At 38.7% G+C, this 25,440-nt stretch overlaps 1 protein-coding gene and 1 pseudogene across 1 annotated transcript; both read right to left on the bottom strand.

Moving 5' to 3' along the window:
- Window positions 1-4,200: 4,200 nt before the first annotated feature.
- On the bottom strand, window positions 4,201-7,154 carry LOC138151473 (cyclin-dependent kinases regulatory subunit 1 pseudogene; annotated as a pseudogene).
- Window positions 7,155-7,303: 149 nt separating this feature from the next.
- Window positions 7,304-13,615, bottom strand: LOC138151471 (carbonyl reductase [NADPH] 1-like). Its single transcript, XM_069074968.1, has 3 exons — window positions 13,257-13,615; window positions 11,701-11,808; window positions 7,304-7,852 (listed from the first exon to the last, which is right to left on the bottom strand). The coding sequence occupies exons 1-3, from the start codon at window positions 13,543-13,545 to the stop codon at window positions 7,416-7,418; spliced, it is 834 nt and encodes a 277-aa protein (XP_068931069.1). The 5' UTR covers window positions 13,546-13,615; the 3' UTR covers window positions 7,304-7,415.
- Between the last annotated feature and the right edge of the window lie 11,825 nt (window positions 13,616-25,440).

Raw genomic sequence — 25,440 nt, 5'->3', positions numbered from 1 at the left:
CAGAATATCATATTCCAAGCCCTTCAATCCCTCAGTGTAGAAGCCGCCAGATCCTGGGTTATCCTGATTGTATTTCCATAATATTCAAATAGTTTCTTCCTGGCTGATTGTAATATTCTCTCCTTAATCTGGGAAATCTGGAACCTGGCTATAATATTCCTAGGAGTTTTCTTTTTGGGATCTTTTTCAGGAGGTGATCGGTGGATTCTTTCAACCTCTATGTTGCCCTCTGGTACTAAAACATCAGGGCAGTTTTCTTTGAGAACTTCCTGGAGGATGATTTCTAGGTTCTTACTTTGATTATGGCTTTCAGGTAGTCCAATAATTTTTAAATTATCTCTCCTGGATCTATTTTCCAGGTCAGTGTTTTTTCCCATGAGATATTTCACATTGCCTTCTCTTTTTCATTTGTTTGGATCTGTTTAACAGCATCTTGATTTCTCATAAAGTCATTATCTTTCATTTGCTCCAATCTAATTCTGAAGCAATGATTCTCCTCATTGAGCTTTCGAGATTCTTTTTCCATCTGGCAAATTTGGCTTTTTAAGGCATTCTTCTCCTCATTGCCTTTTTGAGCCTCTTTTGCCATTTGAGTCAGTCTGTTTTTTAAGGTATTATTTTCCTCAGTCAGGCTGCTGACCCTCATTTCATAATTTTCTTGCATTGTTCTCATTTCTCTTCCCAGTTTTTCCTCCGCTTCTCTTATCTGCTTCTTAAGGTCCTCTATGGCCTGTAGCCAGCTTGTATTTTCCTTTGAAGCTTTTGGTGCAGGAGTCCTGACTTCACTGTCTTCCTCCTGTTCCATGTTTTGCTCCTTTTTGTCCCCCAAATAGGAGTCTAATGTTGGAAACTTCTGTCTGCTTTGTTTCCTTTGCCTGGTCATGTCACCCCTCAGTCACTTGACCCCTGGGCTTTTTGTCACAGTAGGATTCTGCCACCAGACAGGGGAGCTTTCGTCCCAAATGGTGGGGTTTTCTCAGCTATGGGAAATATTAGATGGGTGCCCTCTCTGAGGTCTCCACACACTCTGGCAAGCTGGACACACACCCCAGGACTTCCATCCTAGACTGCAATCCAGATCCAAGAAGGTTAAAGCAAGAGCGATTACCCCTCAGACTGGTGCTTGGTCCCCCTACACTCTGCAGGCCAGGAGCTGAAACTGCCACATGGCTCTGGCTGGCTGTGCCAGTGTCTCAGCAGCTTCTTGTCCTGGGGGCAAAAGCCTTGCACTCCCACTTACTGGCTCCCAAAGTCCAGACTGCACTGACCTCTCACTTTGTCCTTCGCATCTATGTGTTGATAATTCTGGAAATGGCCACAGCTGCTGCTGATCATCCCTCTGGCTGGCAGCTTGTCAGGCTGCCCTGGGGCTAAATCCTTGGCATGGGGCTGGGCTCGGCTCAGAGAGCTCTGCGCTGGATTCCTGCCTTTCAGGGTTTTCCTCAGCAGGTGGTTAGCTTCTCTCTGTCATTTTGTGGCTTCTGCAGTTCCAAAGTTTGTTTAGAGTCCCGTTTTTACATGGATTGGGGAAGGTGGAAGCCGGAGCCACGGGGAGGTCATGCTTCTACTGGTATTATTTTTTTTATAGATCTTGATGGAATTGTGGTAAGGATGATGCACTTAACTTTTTTCTGCTTCTCTGCAATCTGTCTCCAATTAACTTTTAATTCAACCATATTGTTTTCATTGTAGAAATTGTTCTAGTGATTCTGATCATTGCACTCTGCCTCTGTTCATGCAAGTATTCCCAGGTTTCTCTGAGACTATTTCCTTTATGATTTTTTTTTACAGCACATTAGTGTTCCATCATATTTATATGCCACAATTTGTTTAGTCATTCCTCAATTTATGAGCTTCCTCTTGGATTCCTATTCTTTGTCACCTTAAAAGGAGGGATAATTATTTTTCTGAGAAGGAGTGGAGAGATAAGAGGTAATCCAGGAAAGAGTAGTGTCATGAAAACCGAAAGAGGAGCTAGTATTTAGGAGTTCATGGTCAACAAAATCAAATGCAACAGATAGGTTAGAAAGAATGAGGATTAAGAAGAGGTCATGTGAAATCAGTGGAATGATGAGATCAAAAGCTAGATTACAAAGGTTTGAGTGAGTAAAATGGCTGTGTGCACCAATAATATATATCAGTAGGGAAAATGATTCTTCTTTCCTGAAGAATAATGGTCTTGGAGTCAAGTAAGATGGAGTGGAATTTTGCCTCTAGTATTAATTAGTCATGCAAGTCTAGATCCAAACCAAGCTTAAATTCTTTGAATATCAGTTTCTATGTTTTCTGGATTATGCATTGTAAGGATTTTTGTTTTGTTCAAAGGAGATGTGTATCAATTGCTTTGCATATGTTAAAATGCTATTATTATTTCTTTTATTTTTGTTAGAATTTTGTCTCCCACTAATTCCTGGACTTGTGATTTTTTTCTTCTTCTCAAGAGACCTAAATTAAATGAATTAATTTTAATGTCACCTCAAAGGGTGTACTAGTAAAACTATAATCTCAAAGGTAAACAAGGGTCTCCTAATGTACAATCCAGTGACTCCCAGTATTTTTATTTTTTTTGGGTTCTTCAATGTGGCATTGTTCATGAGCAAATTAGACTCAGTTTTCTCTTCTTTAAGCCATGGTGCTAATATACTTGTGTCATCATTCTCTTACTATTGATGCAGGCACTATAGATCTAGTGATTTACTCCCATTTCTTTAGTATTGCTGTCAATTGAACATTTTATACATCAACAGCAACATTGTGAGATGATTAACTATGATAAACTTGGCTCCTCCTAGCAATATAATAAGCCAAGACAATTCCAAAAGAGTCATGATGGAAAGGGCTATCCACATCCATAGAAAGAACTATGGAGTCTGAATGCAGATTGAAGCAAACTATTTTAACCACCTGTTTTTAAATCTTTCTCATGGTTTTTCTCTTTTCTTCTGATTTTTCCTTTACAACCTGACTAATGGGGAAATATGTTTAGCATGATTGTACATGTATAACCTATTTCAGATTACTTGCTGTCTCAGGGAGAGAGAGAGGGAGAAACATCTGGACTCAAAATTTTATGGATATGCATGTTGAAAATTATCTTTACATGTAATTGAAAAAAAAGAGAATAAAAAAGTATTACTATCAATGGGATAGCTCTACTACAATCTACAGCAATAAAATTTTTCAAATAAGAAAGAAGATATATCCAATAAATTCTTTACCAACAATTGCAAATAGAAACTTTCCATTTATGTACAATTGTAGTCTACAAAAGGACTTCTGAAGTCCTTTTGACTTCAGAAAAAAGAACTCTGAAGAAAACCAATATAATTTTTTGGTACAAGGTAGGTAACTCAATAAAATATTTGTATTTCAGTTTCTGGAACATAGTAAATGCTATATAAATGATAGCTACTGCTATTACTATTTCAATTTAAGGCAATGACATTTTTCAACCAGAAAACTGGATTTTGTTGTTGTTGAATTCTACCATTCAAGGCCCGTAAAGGAGTTTTCTTGGCAAAGACAATGGAATGGTTTGCCATTTCCTTCTCTAGCTGGTTTTACAAATGAGGAAACTGAGGCAAACAGCAATTGAGTGACTTGCCTGAAGTCACACAGGTACTGAGTGTCTGGGATTGGATTTGAACTCATATCTTCCTGACTCCAGGCCCAGTACCCTGCCCAGTAAGCCATCTAGCATCAGGTTTGATCTAGTTTGAGAAAGACACTGACAAAGTAGCAAGTAGAGAATACTGCCTGAAGGAGGATTCCTTAAAACTCAGCAAATAAAGCTCAGGGCTATCTTTGGGAATCCAAATATGCAACTGGAGATTTGCTACATTTCTGGTATGATGTAAATTGTCTGAAGCTCACTTAATTCACTGCCATTGGGTTTATATTCTTCTCAACTGATAGGATAACCATTTCAGTCTAAAGCCATGGAACATTCTGAACTAGGGAACACGATATTTAGGTCCAATTTAATTCATCTAGAAAACTGATCCAGTAGCTAGTAGAGAGCTCCAGTCCATGTTATATGGATGCCAGAAAGAGGAATCCTTAAAACCCTGCAAGGACAATTGTGGGAAGCCAAAGAGGCCTGAGCCAGGACTTCAGATAATTACCTTGATATCATTGGACCCGAATATCAAAGACCTCTTCAAGAAGTGACTCTTCTTCAAGTTAGCTCCTGAGTTGTTGTTTTTTTTTTTTGTTATGAATGGAATTATCCCCTTTATTCATGCCTAAATGAGTAAAGCAATGCTTTGGCCAAAGACATACAAATATAAAATGTGACAAATTAATGCATTCTATTGAGAGAGCTGCCCTGGGCCAGTGAAGGTTTGAAATGAAAAATTTTCAGCAGATGTTTGAGAATAATCAGTTTAGTCTATTTTTAAAATCAACTCTCTGAAATGAGCCTCATTATCCAAAAAGTCAGATATTTAGCACCCTAGAATCTCATGAATGATACTTATTCTGATCACAGCCAGAAGGAACCTAAGAATGAATTACAAAAACTTCCTCTTTATTCAAGGGATTTAAACAGAACAGACATTTCTTGAATAAAATGGAAAGTTTCCAACAAATGAAAATATAAACCTATTAAGTCACCTTGTACACAACCTGGCAGGAGAAAAACACAAACGGCAACAATTATACATGCCACACAACTAAGCAGTGATGAGTCTTCAGTCACCCTTGGTGCTTTGTCCATCTACTCAATGTGTTCAGCTTGATACAGAGCTCACCATGACTTTTGGAGGCAAAGCTCAGCTGAAGATACATTCATCAGAGCACCCAATGGGGTAGTTGTGGTGGTGTCAGCTTTGCTCAATAAACAAGAGAGTCACCAGCACTTTCAAACAGTGTATTAAACATCTCTTAAATATCCCAAGTGAGAAACAAGAAGGCAACACTATTAGCAGAAAGATGTTAGCAGGTAAGGACAGCTATGTACAGCTTGGAACAGAAGTGGCATGCTCTTTCATTTCTTAGGCTTCTTGGGCAGTGGCTACAGGAACAGCAAGATGTGAGGCTCTGATTCATGGATCATGTAATGGACCCATCCCTGACTCTGCTGGACACCAAGGTTCCTCCACTCAGACTCAGACATCAAGTGGTTCTTGGGGACTAGTTTGTCTATGTCCTTGGGCAACATGACGTGCCAGTACTCGGACTCCTCATCATCATATTTGTCCGAATAGTGAATTTGTTTATGAGACATGTCCGCTTCTCCCAGAGGACCCCAGGCCTGTGCCGCCAACCGCCTAACACCAGCTATGCGTGCACCCTCCTGATTCCTTTGATATGGGTTACACTTATAAGCATGTTGTTTGAGTTCTGAGACCAACAGGCTCTGCCCCAAGATTTTAGTTAAGAGCTAAAATATTTGATTCAGCATTCAGGTATCTTTGGGTGGTCAGCTCTAAATGTGATGTCTTTTGAAGACTGCAGCTTTGGCTTTGAAGTTTGCTCTCAATTGTATCGGTTTATGACTTTGGCTGCATTAGCAGATACCTGAGGTCTAGGTCAAAGGTTTTACCCTAAGACTTTAGTCACCTAGATAACAAATCCTTATCAAATTATCTAATCTGTGTTACCCCCAGGATACAACAGGCTAAGGTAATGATTAAAAAACTTGAGTCCCCTTCCTTTGTCTCTTTTGCTCTATAAAAACATTGTCCTGAGAATAAATAAATGGAGTTCATCACTCTTCCTTGAACTACCCACATGGCCTGGTCATTTCTTATTCACGTCTCCAAATCATGCCAAGTGCTGGACACTGAGCAGTCCATGGCAGATGATCTGTAGTATTTTCCCTATCATTTCATGAATTCCATGAACAAAATAGTGTAGAGAGACTTACTTCCATTTAGTAATTTACTAACCTACTAAAATGGCACTTACTAAAATTATAGTTGACTTCCATTTGCTTGGTATTGCTCTCTCTGTTCTGTTTCAGTCTAAGGCAGTGAAATCCTTCAAATAGGAGAATGCCTAAACCCAGCAGAATTCTTCACCTACAGTGACCCAATTGCAGGTGTTGATTACCACTATGTGTTAGATGATGTTTTTTCAGAGGCCCCTGGAAAATTGTGCAGAAAACTACAAACTTTAAGAACCAAGCTATGTCTGGCACATTTCTTAAGTATAATACTTGACCTAAAGATCCATTATATCACTGCATTTGGGTTGATATGATGCTTAAGCCATAACTTCTAGCTACATCAATCTAATGCAATGAAATATTTAACTAGGGAATCAAGATAGATAACTCCAAAACAGTTTTTCTAGGGTATTGACTCTATAGCCTGTGGAGAGTTCCAGGTTATTTTAGATTGTGCTTGATGTTAAGACTCTTGAAATCCATTTTGGAAAATATGCAATATAATGTTTGGGAAACAGGTTTATTACTTGATACAATATATAGTCTACATATAAACTCATTTGGTGTATAAATATTCTCTCTTGATAGCATATCTGTATTTTTTAAAGAAAATTAAATCTTTTCACTTGAAAATAAGATATGCAGATTCCTTACAGGTCTAAAAGGAAACTGATAAAGTAACCAAAGGAGAGTTCTAGGTTATATTACATTGCTGCCAATAAAAGTTATCCTGAAAATTCAGCAGCAAGTCACTATTCTATCTTTTGGAACATAGGTTATTGTTCTGTTGTTTCAGTGGTGTTTGATTCTTTGTGAAGCCATTTAGGATTTTCTTGACCAAGATACTAGAGTAGTTTGCCATTTCCTTCTACAGTTCATTTTGAAGATGAAGAAACTGAGGCAAACAGGGTCAGGTTATTTCCTCAGGATCACACAGCTAGTATCTGAGTCAAAATCCTAAAATCCTAAAGGATCTTGGGAATTATAAGAGAAACCTTGAAGTCCCATAGAAGGAAGCTTTGTAATAGAGGTAGTTTCCAATATGGCATCAGAAGGTATTTTACCTGAAGGTCACCCTGACAGCCTGTAATGAATGGCACAGTAAATGTCCCAAAGTCCAAGTCCTGCCCCCCCCCCCAAACCTTTACTTTTTATACAGCCATTTTCCCAGCATAAGGAACCTGCAAACATTACCTCTTTCTGTGATGAAGTAAACTAAGTAAAAATTCAGATTAATTAATGACTTATTGGTAGTTTTTGGAAAACTTTCTATTTCATTTAGACAAACCAAATTTTGCATGTTTTTCCTCCATTACAAATACTGAGTCATTACAAATCTTGGTCATTACAAAATCTCTCACATAATTAGTTGACAGCTCAAAGTAAACACCTTAAAGGAATTGGCTGTGACAATTTAGTAAAGTTATAAAACAGTTTAATTTTTATTTTTTTCTAAATGCACTTTTAAACCAAATTCAAGATGTGTACCACACAAGGATAATTAGAATGGATGCACAAATTAAGTTTACCATATTTCAACCTTTTTCTCTGATACAAACTGGCCATGAGGTTCTGTAACACCTGGGGGTAAAAGAGCCAAATACACTGGGGTCTCAGCTCCTTCTTCTACACTTTTGGGAGCCTTGGATCCCGCCATATCAGTTCTCACCCATCCTGGGCAGCAGGCATTCAGAAGAATATTATCAGCTTTCCTCTTCTCATTCAGTTGCCTGGCATGGATTCTTGACAAGACAGTGACTCCAACCTTGGACACTCCATAAGCCATATTAGGCCAACCTTCCTTCTCATGCACTCCCTTCTTTGCGTCTTCCACAAACTTCTTCATGAGCCCCACCAGCTCTTCTTCTGTGATTGTGTCACTCCTAAATATCTGCTGTAGTTCTGGGCTGCACTTTTTCAGAGAAAGTACACTTGCTATGCTAGAGACATTCACCACTCTTCCTGCAATAAAATGTATGGAGATATCCTTTGTCATATCGTTCTTACAACTATTCTTTAAAAGAATTCAAAGTTTATAGTTATTTCTTTATTAAGTTTCCTGATATTGTGAGATGCATGTACATTTTTAATAGTTGGGGATGCAACTCTTTTTTTGGTAGTTTGGGGAACTATGGCTTGTTTGTAAACACATCTAAAATCCTTTTGTAAAGGAATAATAAATGAAATAAATTTTAAAAAACATAAAGAGCTTTCTCTGTGCCAGGTACAATGCTAAATTTGAATATATGAACATAGATGGCAATGTTGTATGGAAGAATTGAGCCTGCCTTTCAATATTTGGTCAATGTTTAATTAAACAGTCTTTTGATACATAGAAAGGAAATTTCCAGTCAAACTGATTATAAAATCATGAAACCAATTTAAATACATCACAGTCCTATTCAAATATCTTGGTATTTTTCTTTAAAATGGCAACAAGCAAAAATGATACTCTTTATTGCAGTTGTCACATGTCTAAAATAAATAGGTGATACTGAGTAGAAATGAGAGAAAGTACCTTCCAGAAGTTCTTATGTTGACTTATACAATCATTTACTGATACTGGGGGCTTCCCGCCAGTGTACTTTGAAGCTCTACCTGATAGACCTGGTAGTTCAGAGGTTAGATTATTTTCCCTGTAGAGAATCCCAGCCAAATTATGCAGCTTTCAAAATTGCCTTTCCATGGTTTGTCTGGGATTCTGTATGGGGAGAACAGCCTAGCCTCTGAACAAATCTGTGGAGGTGTCATAATGCCAAAGTTGTCCCATGGAATTTGAATTAGAAGGTAAATGAGGTATCTTGGTAGTAGTCTTAAGAGTCTTTTTTATTGTTCTTTGTATTTCAGGAAAAAAAAATAAACATTTAATTTTTAGAATTGCTATAACCAACAAGAAACACACCAAATGAGGAGGCATAAATGGATCATAGTCCATAGTGCTGGGAGTCATGCCCAAATAGATGAGATCACAGGTCCACTAGCAATTTGTGTCAAATGGATCTGAGCCAAGTATTTCAGAAGTTCCTTTCAACAAACACTCCAGCCATCCCCCTCATTACCCTTATTGCTGTCCTCCCTTATGTTTGATAGATGGGGGGAGAGGGGGATGTCTCTGGATTTTTCCAGAAACCTTCCTCATTTTCTCCTAACATCATCCTGGCTATATATCTCTCATCCCTTGCTCTTTCCACATGGGTAGCCCATGTTCTCTGCTTATCACCTAAATGCTCTTTTATCATTCTCCGGAGTTCCTCATTGGTTTTGTGTTACAGACTGCTAATGCCCATCAGGAGCCTCTCTATTGCCTTCCATGGAGCAATAAGTTTTTAGTGCTTTAGAGGCTGCTGTATTGTATGACTTATTGCCATATAGCAACACTGGTAAAATGTTGGTATTAAAAATGGGCCTTTCCTTTCATGGGAAGCTTGTGGTCATTAAAAGAGCTCTCCAATTTCTCAAAGGCATTCCAGTTTGCTCTTTTCCTCCTGTTTAAACTCAGGGTCTGACAGTATATAATTCTCTATATCTCTGAAACAGACAGTTTAGGAGTACTGTGCTCATCGCACCTAGGATAGGTGTTAAAAGAGAAAAAAATCTGCTGACTTAATGACACTGGTACATGGTGGATCAGTGTGTCAGCCTGTAGTGTTACATAGAGGAAAATAAGAAAAAATCATAAATTTCATTTTTGTTACAATTATTCTTAGATAACCATGCTTAGGGATAGACTAAAACAGGCATTTAAGTATACAAAGTATTTCTGTAAAAATAATAAACTATTAAGGTTTTTGATACCCTGTTTAAAGATAATATAATCTGATATAGCTTTTGGGAAAGCATATTTTAAAGAGTTCAGAGAAAAGACATGTAGGATTCCATGGACTAAAGTATTTTAAGAAAATCAGCCTAGGAGACATAAGAGAGGCAATAGGGACACAATTCTAATGAGCAGGAAAAAATATTAAAAGACCAATGTGGATGTACAGGGAGCTCATTAATCAAATAAGATTTTGAAAAGAAATGTACAGAAGGTGATTGTTAGAGTGTACTACAGTCCTATAAAAATAGTGTTATCAGTGCTTTTAAGCTTTTTAGTTTTAACTAGAACTAGGTAAGGGAAGCTAAGAAGGAAAAGTGTTTATTCTAGTCCAACTCTAAGAAAAATGGAGGCTCAAGGAAGGGATGAGAACTTTGCTTGGAAGCATAAATGACAAAAGGGAACTTTTATTTAGCTTCTGTGTTACATAAGGAAATGATTTTTTTTTTGCAATGGAAATGATGTAACAGAAACAGCTAATGGGCAGTTGATACCCAAGAGAAGGATGATGGCAGGGTAGGGTGCTGGTCTGAATCTAATAAGATGAAATTCATGATTGGGGAGGCATTTTTATATCACTTGTTCTGACAAACTCTGGGGTTTTAATGGACAACAAGTTTACTAAGTGTGATGCAGCAGCTATAAAAGGGTCTAGGAATAGGGAAGGGTTGTGTTGTGTTGTGGGGCGTGGGGGCAGTGCATGTGGGATGCCCACAGAACACACTTTGAACTGTAACTACATCATTAACATTTTCTCCATCACCTTCTTAAGTCTAGAAAATCCACAATAAATCAAGCTCTGATTTATAACATTTGATGATTTCTGATGTTTATGATGGAAATATTAAATGTTTATGATGGAAATTCAACAATCAGCTTGGGTTCAAGCTGGTTCCAGCACAGCCATGTACACCCCTGGTAAACTGTGTAGTGTGCCCTACATTTTGCCCTACTACTATTCTGATTATTTGACTCTCCTTCTGGAGAATTAGAAAATGAAACCATCTGATTATTTCAAATATCACCAGCCTCCAGGAAGAAGACAATCTGTAATGCCCTATCATGCAGGTAAAGATAAATCTTCAAGATGTTAAAGCACTTCTTACTCCAAAGACTGCCTTAATGCATCTGAAGGGAGGTCAGCTACTTTAAATAGGATTTTTTTCTGTTAGGTACTTAAAAAAATTGTTCTTTATCCAGTTGTATGCTTACTTTATCTAAAGTATATGTCAAATACATTAAAGGTGAGTGTGCTTTTCTGATGAGGAATGTGACTTTCATGACAAATATTATCTTCTTTGTTCTTGATAATCTAAGGCTTTGAAGATGGCTTTCCCTAATTCACTATATAAAAAGCAAGTGATGTATTGAAGACTCTGGAGGTAGGATGAATGGTTACAGTTTCATTAACCAACCAGGAGATCTCATTCAGAGGAAAAGAGTTTTTCTCTTAAGGTATTGGAGGCTTCCCAAGCTGTATTTTCCAAATAATGCAAAATTAAATTTGTTTCCTTTTGGAATAAATTATTTTTCAGGTCTCTATGAAGGGGAAAAATCTATTCCTGAGTTCTCTGTCTTCTGCTGGGGGAAGAGTCTTGATGCAGAGGTATTTTTATTCTCCTTACCCCCTCCCTTTTTTTTTTTTTTGCTAAGTCATACTTAGATGACTTTGCTAAATCATACTTAATCATAGATATGACTCATGTAGTCAAACAATTACCAATGTGCCTGAAGTAAAAAGGTGAAACAGATGTATTCTAGAGAATTAGCAGTGGCATTGAGAGATTATGAAATCTAATGGCTTCTTCTTTACAGCAGTTAGAATGAAGGATCATAAAGACAGGGATAATCAGACTAGTCAACATAGTTAGAACTGGAGCCAGAACTCAAATCTTCTTTTTCTTCTTTATTAGTATTAAATGTTTGATAATTCTAGATCTTTCCTCCTTGTGTAAACAAGATCAGTACTTTGTATTCCAAATATTGAATTTACCTTGGGGTTTTATCAGAGGCAGTAATTCTGCAGATACAGCTCTGGTGCCAAAAAAGTTGGTTTGCATGGTCACCTCAGCTTGAATAGGAAAAGGTGTGGTATCAGCAACTAAAAGAAAAAAAGGAAGGGGGGAAGAAAGATAAAATGAAGAGGAAGTTAAATAGTAATCAAACTGAACATTTCTATTTCTAAAACATAATTTTAAAAAGAGGTGGGGGGGAGATAAGTATTTCTATAGCTCCTACTATATGAGTGACATTTTACAAATATTGATTCATTTGATTCTCACAACAACCCTTCCAGGTAGATGCTTTTATTGTATCCATTTTACAATTAAACAACCAGAGGTTAAGTGATTTGCTCAGTCACACCAGAAGTAAGTGTCTGAAGTTATAGCTGAATTCAGATCTTCCTGACTCCAGGCCCTGTACTCCATCAGATGGGACACTTAAGAGTTGAAGGAAAAATGAAAAAAATCCACTAAAAGGCCCAGACTGATTGGTGCATTACATAACCAAGTTTGAAAGAGATAAGTATTTCTTTAGCTCCTACTATGTGACACTTTACAAATATTTTCTCGTTTGATTCTCACAACAACGCTTTAAGGTAAGTGCTCTTATTTTTCCCATATTATAGTTAAGCAGCCTGAGACAACCAGAAGATAAGTGATTTGCCCAAGTCACAAAGGTAGTCAGTGTCTGAAGCTATAGCTGACTCCAGGTGCTGTGATCTATACCCTGGGGACACTTAGATTTGAAGGAAAGAAGAAAAATTCACTAAAATGCCCAGTTGTTTTTGCATTACATAACCAAGTTTGAAAGTCTGGGTAGAGGATTACACTTCTCAGAGAAAGCCTATATAGAAAAGCAATTTATTACATAAACAGGAGTTATACTTAGAGGAATCAATACCATTACCTAACCAAAAACCTTCAGGGAATTTGACACCTTATGAAATTCAGAAACCTTAGAGTTACATAAAGATGCTTTGTCAAGTACAAGTATTTAACAACTTCAATTCTAGCAGCATTTACTGAAGAAATTGCAAACAACACCACTAGGAATACAACACACACAAAAGTAATTACCCCAGCCCAGGTGCTAACACTCTCCTACAACGCCACAACAGCTACACAAGTGGGTTAAGAGGAGATATAAACAAAATGATTAGAGAGAAATTTCGTGAGTTAGGTTCAAATAGATGGATCAGTGGGTAGATCGTGGGGCCTGGAATCTGAAAGACTCGCGTTCATATTCAATCCCACACATAGACCTTGGGAAAGTCACTCATCCTCCGTTTGCCTTAATTCGTTGATTCTCTAGAAAAGTGCAAACCACTCCAGCATTATTGCCCAGGAAACCCCAGGGACAGTACGGTTCATGAGGTCAGGAAGCGTTGGATACGACTGAACAACAACCTGTGGCTATTACAAGTCCTAAAATCACTCACCCCACAGACCTTTAAGCTTGGAGGGAGGAATTCTGTATTTTACTGGTACCACAATCCATTTGAGTGACTTTAATTCACGCACACATTCTCACTCCCCCGTGTCCTACCTTTGAAGGCCATCCCAGCATTGTTGACCAGCACATCCACACCCCCATACCGCTCCTTGAGAAATTCCCGCAGGGTCCGAATGCTCTGCGGGTCATTGATGTCCAGCTGGTGGAAAAGAGGGTTCAGTCCCTCGTCCTTCAGCTTTTTCACAGCCTCCTGGCCCAGGGTCGGGTTCCTGGAGGTGAGAATCACGTCCCCAGAGAATTTCTTGCACAGATCGCGCACGATGGCGAAGCCGATCCCCTTGTTACTCCCGGTCACCACGGCCACTCGGCTGCGGGAAGACATGACTCGGCTGCGCGGGAAAGCGTTCGTGATACTGGAGCTACAAGTTGGGGCAGGCGCTGATTATAAAGCCCATCCTTTGGAGCAGATCCTCCCTCTCTTTGAAGGTGAACACCCACCTTCTCAGCGCTGATTATAAAGCCCATCCTTTGGAGCAGATGCTCCCTCTCTTTGAAGGTGAACACCCACCTTCTCAGGTTCTCCCTTTCCCGGTCCCACATGGAACTCTCTCCTCTATGGCAGAAGAGCCAGCAGGTCCTAGGTTTCTAAATTCCAGGTGGAGGGGGAAAACAAAACACAAAGCACCAAACCACAAACCTTTACGGGAGTTTATGGATTTCTTTTTGTCTCCCTCTGCAGCTTCTCGGATAATTATTTAACTCATAAATATTTGTTTTTCCTCTAATTTGCTTCTCCTAAATCTCCCCTCCCTCCCAATTCCACCTAACAGAAAATCTTAGTTTAATGCACCCAGGTGTGCGGGCAGAGCAGGGAGCCTTACACTTGGAAATTGTCCAAGGTACTGACACATTTCAAAGAATTAATGGGAAATGTCTCAGAAAATTTGTCTTTACCACGGATTAACAGTTTATCCTGAGAGAACTTGTGGACAGTTGACCTAAAGTTTCTTCAAACGAAGTCTGCAGATATTTTAAGGAATATGCACCAGGGAAGCAACTGGCCAGCCCAGATCATTTCCTCTGCCCCTGTGATATGTGACTTTTTGCAGGTTCATGGTTCCTTCGATTATGAGTGTTTGGGATCTCCTGTCCTTTGCAAAAACATCACCCCTCCAGGACGCATTTATTAAGCATTGCTTGTTCCGATCTCTGTGTTCAGTGCTGAAAGTACAAATGTAAAAATCAGGGAGGACACATTCTCTTGGGGGAATAGAAGATGTTCACAGATAAATAAATATTCGATCTATACAAAGTAAATACACATTAATCAGGAAATCTACTGGAAAGGGGCATTAGCAACTGGGTGAATCAGGAAGATCTTGAAAGAAGTGGCTTGAGCAGAATCTTGTAGTGTTTTAAAACTAGAACTTTGCAGCTGTTAGAGGCTGCAAATGTACAAAGAAGGAAGACCATTGTAGGCATGACATGATAGCTGGGGAAAAGATGTGGAGGCAGGAGACTGAATGTCCCATTCAGCAAGATGTCCTATATATGCAATATCATGAAAGGCCAGGAAGAGGCATGAGGTGGCCAAAGGAATGTGGAAGCAGCCTGGAAATATATGTGACATTGTGAAGGGCTTAAAGAAACCTGATCCACAGACATCCCCTTGTCTCCAATTCTTTGTTACCACTGTAATGGTAATGTAATTTTGAATTTGAAGATCCCTTTGTGTTGGCAAAAGTATCAGGTACTTAACACTTAGTAACTGATCAAGCCTCTGATTGGGGGAACAGAAGGTATGAACTCCTGTCCTCTTGTTACTGAGGTAACAGTAAGTTGACTGAAGGAAGTGAAGTAGGTGTATATAAGAAAAGCCCCAGAGAGGCACAGTCAGAATTTCCTTGAGACCAAGATCTGGTGGCAGAACAGCTACAGAGGAATGGAGAACTTAGTCCTGAGAACTTGTGGTGGTGGAGCTCCTTCTGAACAGGATCCCAGGAGCCCAGGAGCCAGGAGCCAGGAGCCCAGGTGACTGAGGAAGCATGACTGGGATGCTGAAACTTTGTTTGTGGCTTGGTTGAGCCTTGAATTCCTTGGAGCAGAAATGGTGAAGGAGCTGACTTGGACCAAACCCTGTGAACGCCAGTGTGGAGCAGGACCTCCCCAGAGAGCTGGTCAAGGAACTGGGAGCTGTCTGCCACTGAAGCCAGGTGACAGTCTAGTGAATCCAGGTAGAATCTGGGACCATGGAAGGGGATCCAGGGAATCTGAGAGCAGGCCCCAGATCAAGATGAAAAGACCTCTCCTTGGGTACTGAGTAATTATGGAATTATAGTTTACTAGTGACCTCAGGGGTGGAGGATTTTGTGTATGATACTTAGTAAGACTTTACTGAATAAGTTACTGATTGTACTTTGAGTACTTTGACTATTGTTACTATTAGTGACTGATTGAGTTAATCAAAACTTTGCCTCAAGAGTGGAAGACTTTGACTGTGTACTTTGATACTACTGATAAGTGACTGATTGAATGAACTTGAGTGACTATTTTACTTTGAGACTATGTTGTGAATATTATATTGTGATTTTCTGTGATAAGTTGAAATATGGTGAATGATGTATTTTGAATTATGCTGTTGATTTTCCTTGATTTTCCATGCATGTTTTGCTTTTGTTATGGAATAGAGTGATCACTATACTGAGTAATCAGAATCTTAAAAAAAAAACTGTTCACAGTAGCAGTTCTTCTGGAAAGCTTCTGTGCTTGGCATTACAACCACTTAAAAAATACATACACACTATATGTTTATTATTAGTCTATTTTAGTAAATAAATCAATCAATTATTATTTTGATATTAAATATAGTAATATATGTTGAATATATTTAAGAAGTAGCAACCTCTCAGAGCTCTTAGGAACTCTCTAAGACTCTAAGTTACAGACTGGCTGATCTGCATTGGTAGAGGACATTCCTCACTAGGAGCTCCCTACAAGAGTTAAATCATAAGTCCAATCCCTATCTCTATTCCTGCGTGTGTATACAAGCATGTACACACATGTGCAGAGATATATGTGTATATGTAGAGATATATAGAAATTCCTATTTATTCAGCCACATACATGGACAGAAAGAGCTTCAAGGAAAAGTATATGGAAGAAGAAAATGAGAGAATGTATCAGTCAGGACTGAGGCCACTAAACCTCTGTGATCTCATCCCCTCTCCTTAACATCTTTATAATGTGATCAAATCTCTCTGATCTTTTGAATTTGCCCTGTAATTTCATGAATTTCTTGAATAAAATAGTGCAGAGAGACTTACTTCCATTTAGTAATTTACTCACTAAAATCATAGTTGATTTCCATTTTTTTGGTATTAGTCTCTCCATTCAGTTTCAGTCCAAGGCAATGAATTCCTTCAAATAGGAGAATCTCTAAACCCAATAGAATTCTTCACCAACAGTGACCCAATTGCAGCTGCTGATTACCAGTATTTGTTAGATTGCATTCTATAAGAGGCCCCCTGAAAATTGTGCAGAAAACTTTGGGAACCAAGATATGTCTGGCACATTATTTAAGTATAATACCTGACCTAAAGACCAATTATATCACTGCATTTTGGTGGTTTTCATTCTTAATCCATAATCTATATCTACATCAATAGAATACAATGAAATATTTAACCCAGGAATCAAGACAGATAAATCAGAAACAGTTTTTCTAGGATACTGATGCTATAGCCTGTGGAGAGTTTCAGGTTATTTTAGATTGTGGCTAATGGTAAGATTCTTGAAATCCATTTGGTAAAATACATAATATAATCTTTGGAAAGCAGGTATAATCTTTGAGTACAATATATAGTCTACATATGAGCTAGTTTAGCCTCATTTAGTGTGTATTTCTCTCTTTTGATAGAATGTCTGTATTTAAAACTCAAGAAAATGAAATCTTTCAGTTAGAAAATAAAATATGCAAGTTCTTTACAGGTCTACAAGGAAACTGATAAAGTAATCAAAGCAGAGTTCTAGGTTATGTTAGATTGCTGCCAATATAAGTTATCCTGAAAAATTCAGCAACAAATCACTTTGATATCTTTAGGAACATAGGTGGTAATTGTTCAGTTGTTTCAGTGGTGTTTGACCCTTTTTGACCATCTGGGGTTTTCTTGACAAAGATGCTAGAGTAGTTTGCCATTTCCTTTTCCAGCTCATTTTACAAATGAAGAAACTGAAGCAAACAGGGTTAAGTGACTCACTTGGGGTCACATACCTAGTAAGTGTCTGAGGCTGATTGTGAACTCAGGTCTTCCTGACTCCAGACCTGGAGCTCTCTCCTCTGTGCCACCTAGCTGACCTTGGAACATAATTAAATAACTAGAAATCCAGAACTTTGCTGAAGTAAATGAAATAGATGAGAGCCAACGATGTGCTGGAGAAAGCTTGTACTGCATCAAGAGAGCCAACTATTAAATTCAAGTGTGAATATTTACACTTCAGTAACCCAACTCAAAAATCAGAGTTTGATTTATTGTTTTATTGAGAACCTAAATTTAAGGAAGTGACAAAATGTTAATGTAGATTAAACTTAGAAATGTGCTGTGCACACATTTCTTTTGAGATCCAGTTGTTAGATGTTTACCAGCATAGACCTTTCCAGGTCCTCTTACTTCATTACTATTGTACTTCTGCTAGTCTCCCTCAGTAAAATATGCTTATTGCAATCCAAAGCAATGGAATATTCCAATGTTTAAGCAAGATATTTTAATCCAATTCACCTTTCCCAGGACATTGATCTAATAGTCAATGGAATGCTCCTATTCATTTTAAATTGTTACCTGTAGCAAATTCTTAAAACCCTTCTAGGAAAACAGAATATAATATTTAGGAACCAAGGTCTGTAACTCATAATCTGATATATTCCTTGAATAAAATACATGATTTTTGATCAGAGTTTACTCCTATTTGTTTTTCTTTGTGTTTTTCTTTGACATTGACCTAATAATAGGTGAAAACTCACAGTGTATGTCAGAATGCTGCTTAAAGGAAGTAATTATTCACTCAGTCAGGCATTTATTAAGCACAAAATATCGACTACCAAACAGTATGTTTCATATTTGATCCTGGAGGCTATAAAGAGTCAGTGTGGGGCAGCTAGGTGTTGCAGTGAATAGAGCACCAGCCCTGGAGTCAGGAGGACCTGAGTTCAAATATGGCCTCAGACACTTAACACAAATACTAGCCTTGTGACCTTGGGCAAGTCACTTAACCCCAATTGCCCCCCAAAAAGCAAAAAAAAAAAGCGTCACTGGAGTTTTTTGAATGAGGGCTAGGTAGGGGAGGAAGAGAAGATATGTTCAGACTTTCACTTTAGGAAAATCACTTTGGCAGCAGAAGGGAGGATGAATTGGACAGGGGAGAGATGAGGCAGACAGACCTGTCAACAGACTCTTGTAATTGTCTAAATACAAGGTGATAAGGGCTTGCATCAGGGTGGTGGCAATATCAGGTGACAGGGAAGAGTTTTGAAGAGATATTACAAAGTTGATATTAGCAGACTTTGGCAAGAGATTGATTATTGGTAGGTTGGGGGTGGGGTTGGTGGGTAGGTGATATAATGAGGGGTTGAGGAGGACACTTAGGTTGGGAACCTGGGAGGATGGTGGTGCCCTTAATAATAATAGCGAAGTTTGAATATAGGGAGGGTTTAGGGGGAAAGAGAATGGGTTCAGTTTTGGACATTGTTGAGTTCAAGATGTCTATTGGACATCCAGGTTGAGATACCAGTTGGCCCATTTCTTGAGTACAATACATAATCTCCAGACCAATTCTTTTAATCCAATTGGCTTGGCATAATTTTCAATTGATAGTCTCATTTTAAAGCAATTGAATGTTAAACCAAGATCCAAGATGGTTCTAGGACATGGACTAACCAATGTAGAGATCCAGGCCATATTGTATTGATATTTTCCTATAAGGAAAACACCTGAAAACCCTTTAGGAAAAATACAAAATAACCTTTGGAAGCCTAAATAAATAATTAGAAATCTTCTATCTATCTATCGTCTATCTATCTATCTATCTATCTATCTATCTATCTATCTATCTATCTAACAACTTGTTTAATCACATTTGATTTGTTTTGCTCTCCATTTATAGAAAAGATCTATTTCAATCTAAGACAACAAAATTATTCAACTAGAAAGCAAAATATTTAAATCCAATATGGACATTCAAAAGGTAGTGGTAAAGTAACCACTTGGTAGATCCAGGTCATGTTAAATTGCTGTCTACAGGAATAGTTTTGAAGACCTGGCAAGAAAAACAATACAATATTTCAGAACAAAGAAGCTTGGTCAACAGATAGTTGGTATATTTCTTGAGTGCAATGTGTAGTTCATATACCAATTAGCTTTCTCTCATTTGTTTTGTATATATCTCATTTAACTGGCTAGCTCTGTTTCAATTTAAGTCAATGAAGTCATTCAACCAGGGAGTATGGTGGTGATATTTAATACAGGTGTATGAGAACAGTGGAAAGTTCCAGCTCATGTTATGTAGCTGCCAATAGAACAATGCTTGAAAATCCTTTGGGGAAACCTCAATATAATCTTTAGCAACTTACAAATGTACCTAAAAATCACTTATATTCCTTTAGTACAATACATGGCCCTTATAACTAGTACTTATTTCAAATTAAGACAATGAAATATTCCAACTATGAAGTAAGATACTTACATACAATTTTATTGCTCTAGGAAATCAATCCAAAAGTCATTTTCAAGCTCCATTTCCATTTCAGATTGGTGTTGATAGGAAGAAGGCTTCAATACACTCTAGAAAACATAACAATCTTAGAAACTGTGGGAAAGAACTAACAATCTAATTAATTTCTTGAGTGTAATATGTTATTCATATACCAAATCTTTTGAGAAAATTAGCCCGTTAGCTTGGTATTATTCTTTTTTTTTTCTTGCTTTTTGGAGGGGGGGAAGGCAGGGCAATTGGGGTTAAGTGATTTGCCCAAGGTCATATGGCTAGTAAGTGTTAAGTGTCTGAGGCTGGATTTGAACTTAGGTCCTCCTGACTCTAGGGCCGGTGCTCTATTCACTAGACCACCTAGCCACCCTATTGGCATTATTCTTAACATATAACCTCCTATTTTAATTTAAAGCAGAGGTTCCCAAACTTATTTGGCTTACTGCCCCCTTTAAAATAAATTACTCAGTGCCATCCTGGGAATACACTTTCTTTACCTCTTTAACATTTAAAAAAATTTGCATCATTTCCAAAAAAATATAAAATATTAAAAAAGACATATCTTAAATTTAACAATTTATTGTAAATTTGTGCTTATTTTCCTGCACTGAAATTTTGATGATGCAATATTGTATCATATAACCTGATGGTTTGGTATTGTAAATAGGTCATTACATGCACATATTTCTGCCTGAACAATGTGCGACTCGCTGGTCTGTCAATACTTGCTTGCTAAGATCTGTCAGCAGACTTCACCTCCAATCAGTTGTAACTTGTATTTTGTGTTTATTTGGAAAATAATGTAATTACTATAACTCTGTTACATAACAAATGAAACATGTATGAAAATGTTTTTCCAGATTTTCTTCTCTTCTTTCCTTGTGCTTCCACCACCCCCTTATTTTATTCAATGTCCAAGGCTACTACATCCTCTCTGGATAGTTCCAACACCCCCCCCCACCCCTCCCCCCACCAGTGGGAAGTATCATCCCCTTTGGGAACCTATGAGAAGCAATAAAATCATAATCTAGGAAGCAAAATGGTCAAATCCAATACAATTCTTCTAGGATATTGATTCCCGCTATTTAAGAGTTGAAATAATTTCAACTTGTGTATGAGAAGATTACTGAAATAATTTTCCTTCTTTTTCTTTCTCCTCCTTTCCCTGTCCTTCCTTTCTTGTCCTATTCTGTCCTGTCCTTTGCTATAAGACCCTGTCTTTTCATGCCCTTTCCTTTCCTTTCTTTTTCTTGCTTTGCCTTCATTTTCCTTCCTAAAAGGTATTGATGTTCTGCCTAGAAGGAATAAGATGAGATTTTTCCTTGTGTTGCTTTGGTACCAACTAAATATCAAATACCTAGAGGTAAAGTCTCTATTATTGGATAGCTTCTACATGGAAATTTGTGGGAAAACATGGATAAAAATCATAGAGAATGAGAAATCATGGCTGAGTAGAGGGCTATACTGGTAGAAATATCTGAGTGGTGCAATAAGAAAGAACACTGTGGAGTCAGAGGACTTGGGTTCAAATCTTGCTTTTGAGGTTTACTACCTGTGTGATCTTAGCAATTGGCATAATTTCCCTGGGGCTCAGTTGTCTTATTTGTAAGATGAAGGAATTTGGACAAGATGGCTTCTGAGGCTCCTTCCACTTTCAAATCTATGGTCTTATGGTTCTATGAGAATTATGGCATCAGTGAAGCATTCAGAGAAGAATAAAAGTGCCATTTTCCAGGAATCCTACTGTGCATGAGTTGGAATGGGTTGGGGGAGGAGTTGGTCAGGACATTCCTGATCAATGAATGAACTCTCGAGAGTCCAGTTGAGATAATGATAGAAAGAGGAAAGTAAGAGAGACAAGTTGTTAATGTTTTGAATGAATTGCAGATACATCAACACCCTTTTTAGCCTGCTCTTAAGTGTGAAGAAGTTCTGAGTCCTGATGAATTTTGACCCTGATGGAAATCCAGATGCAAAGTTGGCCATGACTTTGCCAGGCTGCAGAAAACAAGCTTGTCAGCTTTATGAGATTGAAGTAAGAAGTAGCTTCAGAGAAGGTATGATAGGACCAGCATGTCTCTGATGCAGCTTCTTCCTTCCTTCCCACAACATGTGAACACTTTACCTAAAAGAAGACAACCTTGTCCATGGGGTCTTTCTGGCCTGATCTTTCTTGACTCAGCTTCCTTTCTTGCCCTCCCTTCCCCACAAACCCTCCAGACAGCATGGGGTAGGTTCAGGACAAAGTTGTCTTGGGTCATAATTGATCCCTGATGCAGCTAATCTCTAGGGAGCATAAAATATCCTAGGCACCTAGAGTCTCTCAGCCTTGGTGGGTGCTCAGATCCTGTGAATCTCATGCCCTGATGACCTACTGAACGTATGGATTTTCAAATTGAGATAAGGGAGGGCCATGTCCTGATAAGTATCATCGTTCTGTATTCTTGCTATGTTAAGGGCAAAGTAAACCTTTGAACCCTGAACCTGAACCTGAAGAAGGATTCTGATGATAAAGCAGCACCTTCAATAGAGGGTGAGATCTGGAAGTTTAGAGAAGAGCCAGTTAGTTGTATAAGAAGAGTCCTGCTCTTGAAAGAGGATTATTTTTTTTTCCTTTCTCCTTATGCCTCTATCAAAGGGCAGGGGGGAGAAATAAGTAATCCCTCTTCCCTTCCCCAGCCCGTCCAATTAGCCGAGGTGCTTATAGTAGAATTACTTACCTCGAAGGAGACATTGCACCCAGTCTGGAGAAGGCCCGTAGAGTCTGAGAGGCAATCAGTGGAGACAGCTCCAAGGTGTGTGTGATTGCCAGCAGCAGTCAAAAGATTCAGTTATGATTTCAAGAGGCCATGGTAGTGGGGTCAAACTAGAGAGGGGAAGCAAGTACAGGGAATCCTGCTAAATGACCCGTCCAGCAGAAACACTTGTCACTGACAAGGGGAAGCACTATGAGAATAATGAGAGAAGTGAGAGGATATCTGAGCCCTGCAGCTTCTAAAGCACATCAAACTGACTGAATTGACCTCTAACCTGTGTATGACCAGAGCTGAACAGAACAGGCTAGAGACAGGAGAGTCAGGAATTAGGAAGTTTAATTTAATTAAATTATTTTTTCTTTTTGGAGGGGGGAGAGCAGGGCAATTGGGGTTAAGTGACTTGCCCAAGGTCACACGGCTAGTAAATGTTAAATATCTGAGGCCACATTTGAAGCCAGGTCCTCCTGATTCCAGGGCTGGTTTTCTATTCACTGCACCACCTAGCTGTCCCTGGAAGTTTAATTTTAAAGTGAGGGAAATGACTTGCAAGTAAGAAGACATGTTCTGGGGTCCTGTATAGTGGGGGCACCTGAGGCAATGTGGGGAGTTCTCAATATTTACACCTATGGCTGCAGAGGGAGCTGTAGTCCTGGCAATGAAGGGCAACAGCAACAATGTGACAAGTTTGATTCATAGCAGGGCTTCAATAGGAACATGGGTACTAGACTGGTGCTTGTCCAAGCTCAGACAATATCTGGTGCTGCTCAAAGCAATGCAACAATTATATGAAACATTTCTGGGATTTTGCTGTGGCCGAGATCATTCAGATGGTTAGTGCAAAGGATTGTTTGTTTTGCCAAGCTCTGGGCACAACTTGCTGAGCCTTAGCTCTGGAAAACAGGGGTATCTCCTAATATCTTGACAAGTACATGTTGCTTTGATGGAGTGCTCTCAATATCAGTGTGACCATTATCCTACTGCTGCTGTGGGAGAGCTTGGTCCAGGTATCTGGAAGGAATGTTTTGTATCTAACTTAATAATGGAATAATGTTTTGTACCTAACTTTAAAAATGCCTTTGTGTTGAGCTAATTGTGTTTACTGGGGACTTGTGAGCTATAGTTTTAGGACCACAGAATACATTTGACCCTAGTCCCTACTCACCCACTATCCAGGGCAAGTGCAAATTGAGATGGGGGGGAGAGTTGGGGAGCAGTTTATTACCATAGTAGGAAGAACATTTGGAGTCATAATGAATCCCAGCTCTGCTTCTTACAGATTGCCTTTGGGTAAATCACTTAACATCTCAGAGAGATTCCCTAGAGCATTCAATGAATGGTTAACTGTTTTCTCCATGCAGAAGGAGGTTCAGAGTGGCTGTATGGAACAGCAAAGTATTAAGGAGCTACTTTATGGGAGGACAAATCGAAGCAATAATAATTACCCTAATAATTACCAATGACTCCACTGACTACTGAAGAGGATTTAGGTCCCTTATCTGGGATCGGTGGAAAGGCCCAGAGAAGCAACTTTATGAAGGTAATAGTAAGATGCCAAGCTCAAGAATTCATTACCTGTGTCCTCTGACTTCAGGGTAAAAATAGGCGTTCATCCCAAAATATCAGCCTGTGATGGGTATCTCTTCAAGAAACCAAAAGGCCCATGCAAAATCACAGGAAGCCACCTGTAAAGCCCAAACACACCAACAAAAAAACAATCTCACTGAAATTATTGTGAAGTTATTTTCTCTTTCTTTTAGAGAGGCAGTTTCTACCTAATTGAGGACAGGTAAAATGCCCTAATTAACAGTAAAAACATGACATATGTGATTGAGGGCATGATCTTGGTTTGACAACCCTGGCATAAAACTCTTTTCAGGATCAAACAGAAAAAAAAAAGGTGAAAAGAGATCAGGCTCAGAAAAACCATGCCAAATCACATAATTTTCTTTTGCCTCCCAACCACAACTTAACCTTTAAATAGCTACTAACTCGATCCTGTATAGGTAGGGCCTTATTGGATCCTGTGGTTCACACAGAAGCCTTTTGGGCTGAGAGTTAGCTGCTAAGGTTCAGAGGAAGTTCACTGAGTCACACAAGATCACATAGTAAGGAGCAGACCTGATATTCAAACCCAGATTCTGATTACAAATCCTCTGTTCTTTCCACTACTCTGATTCAGCTAGATTTGCCTATTTGTCTTTGAGCTATAATTCCTCCCAATAAACCCATATACATTTAATTGTGCATATTTCTTGAACACAACCTTTTCTTGTTTGTTTTTTGCTTTTGGGAGGGGGGCAGGGCAGTGCCATTGGTGTTAAGTGACTTGCCCAAGGTCACACAGCTCAGGTCCTCCTGACTCCAGGGCCAGTGCTCTATTCACTGTTTCACCTAGTCATCCCAAGCACAATCTTTTCTTAAGGAATATGCTTAAATGAGTAATGTGCCAATAATACCAGTTAAAAGAGCATAAAATTTACAAAGGATTTTGGGAATTATAAGAGAAGTCTTGCATTCTAATAGAAGGAAACTTTGTAATACAGGTAGCTTGTAGTATGGCATCAGAAGATGTTTTACCTGAAGGTTACCCTGACAGCCTATGACGAATGACCCAGTAAATGCCCTAAAGTATATGTATCCCCCCTGAACCATGTGGTGTTGACTTGTTATACTGCCATTTACCCAGCACAAGGAAACTGCATGCATTACCTATTTCTGTGATGAAGCAAATTTTTCATGTAAAACTTGGTTAGGAATGACTAAAA

Source organism: Petaurus breviceps, unplaced genomic scaffold (genome assembly GCF_028583685.1).
Source record: "Petaurus breviceps papuanus isolate PSGF00001 unplaced genomic scaffold, PetGlider_PUasm1.0 90897, whole genome shotgun sequence".
NCBI lineage: Eukaryota > Metazoa > Chordata > Mammalia > Diprotodontia > Petauridae > Petaurus > Petaurus breviceps.
The sequence above is the reverse complement of the archived record's forward strand: the minus strand, read 5'-3'. Positions and strand labels throughout refer to the sequence as shown.

What these genes read in the sequence shown, in the direction of transcription:
- LOC138151471 (XM_069074968.1), bottom strand. Translation starts at nt 13,545, where the DNA reads ATGTCTTCCCGCAGCCGAGTGGCCGTGGTGACCGGGAGTAACAAGGGG. An exon ending in TGCTGGGATGGCCTTCAAAG is followed by an intron (nt 11,809 to 13,256) that starts GTAGGACACGGG and finishes TTTTTCTTTTAG; the next exon opens with TTGCTGATACCACACCTTTT. An exon ending in GCCTCTGATAAAACCCCAAG is followed by an intron (nt 7,853 to 11,700) that starts GTAAATTCAATA and finishes ATTTTATTGCAG; the next exon opens with GAAGAGTGGTGAATGTCTCT.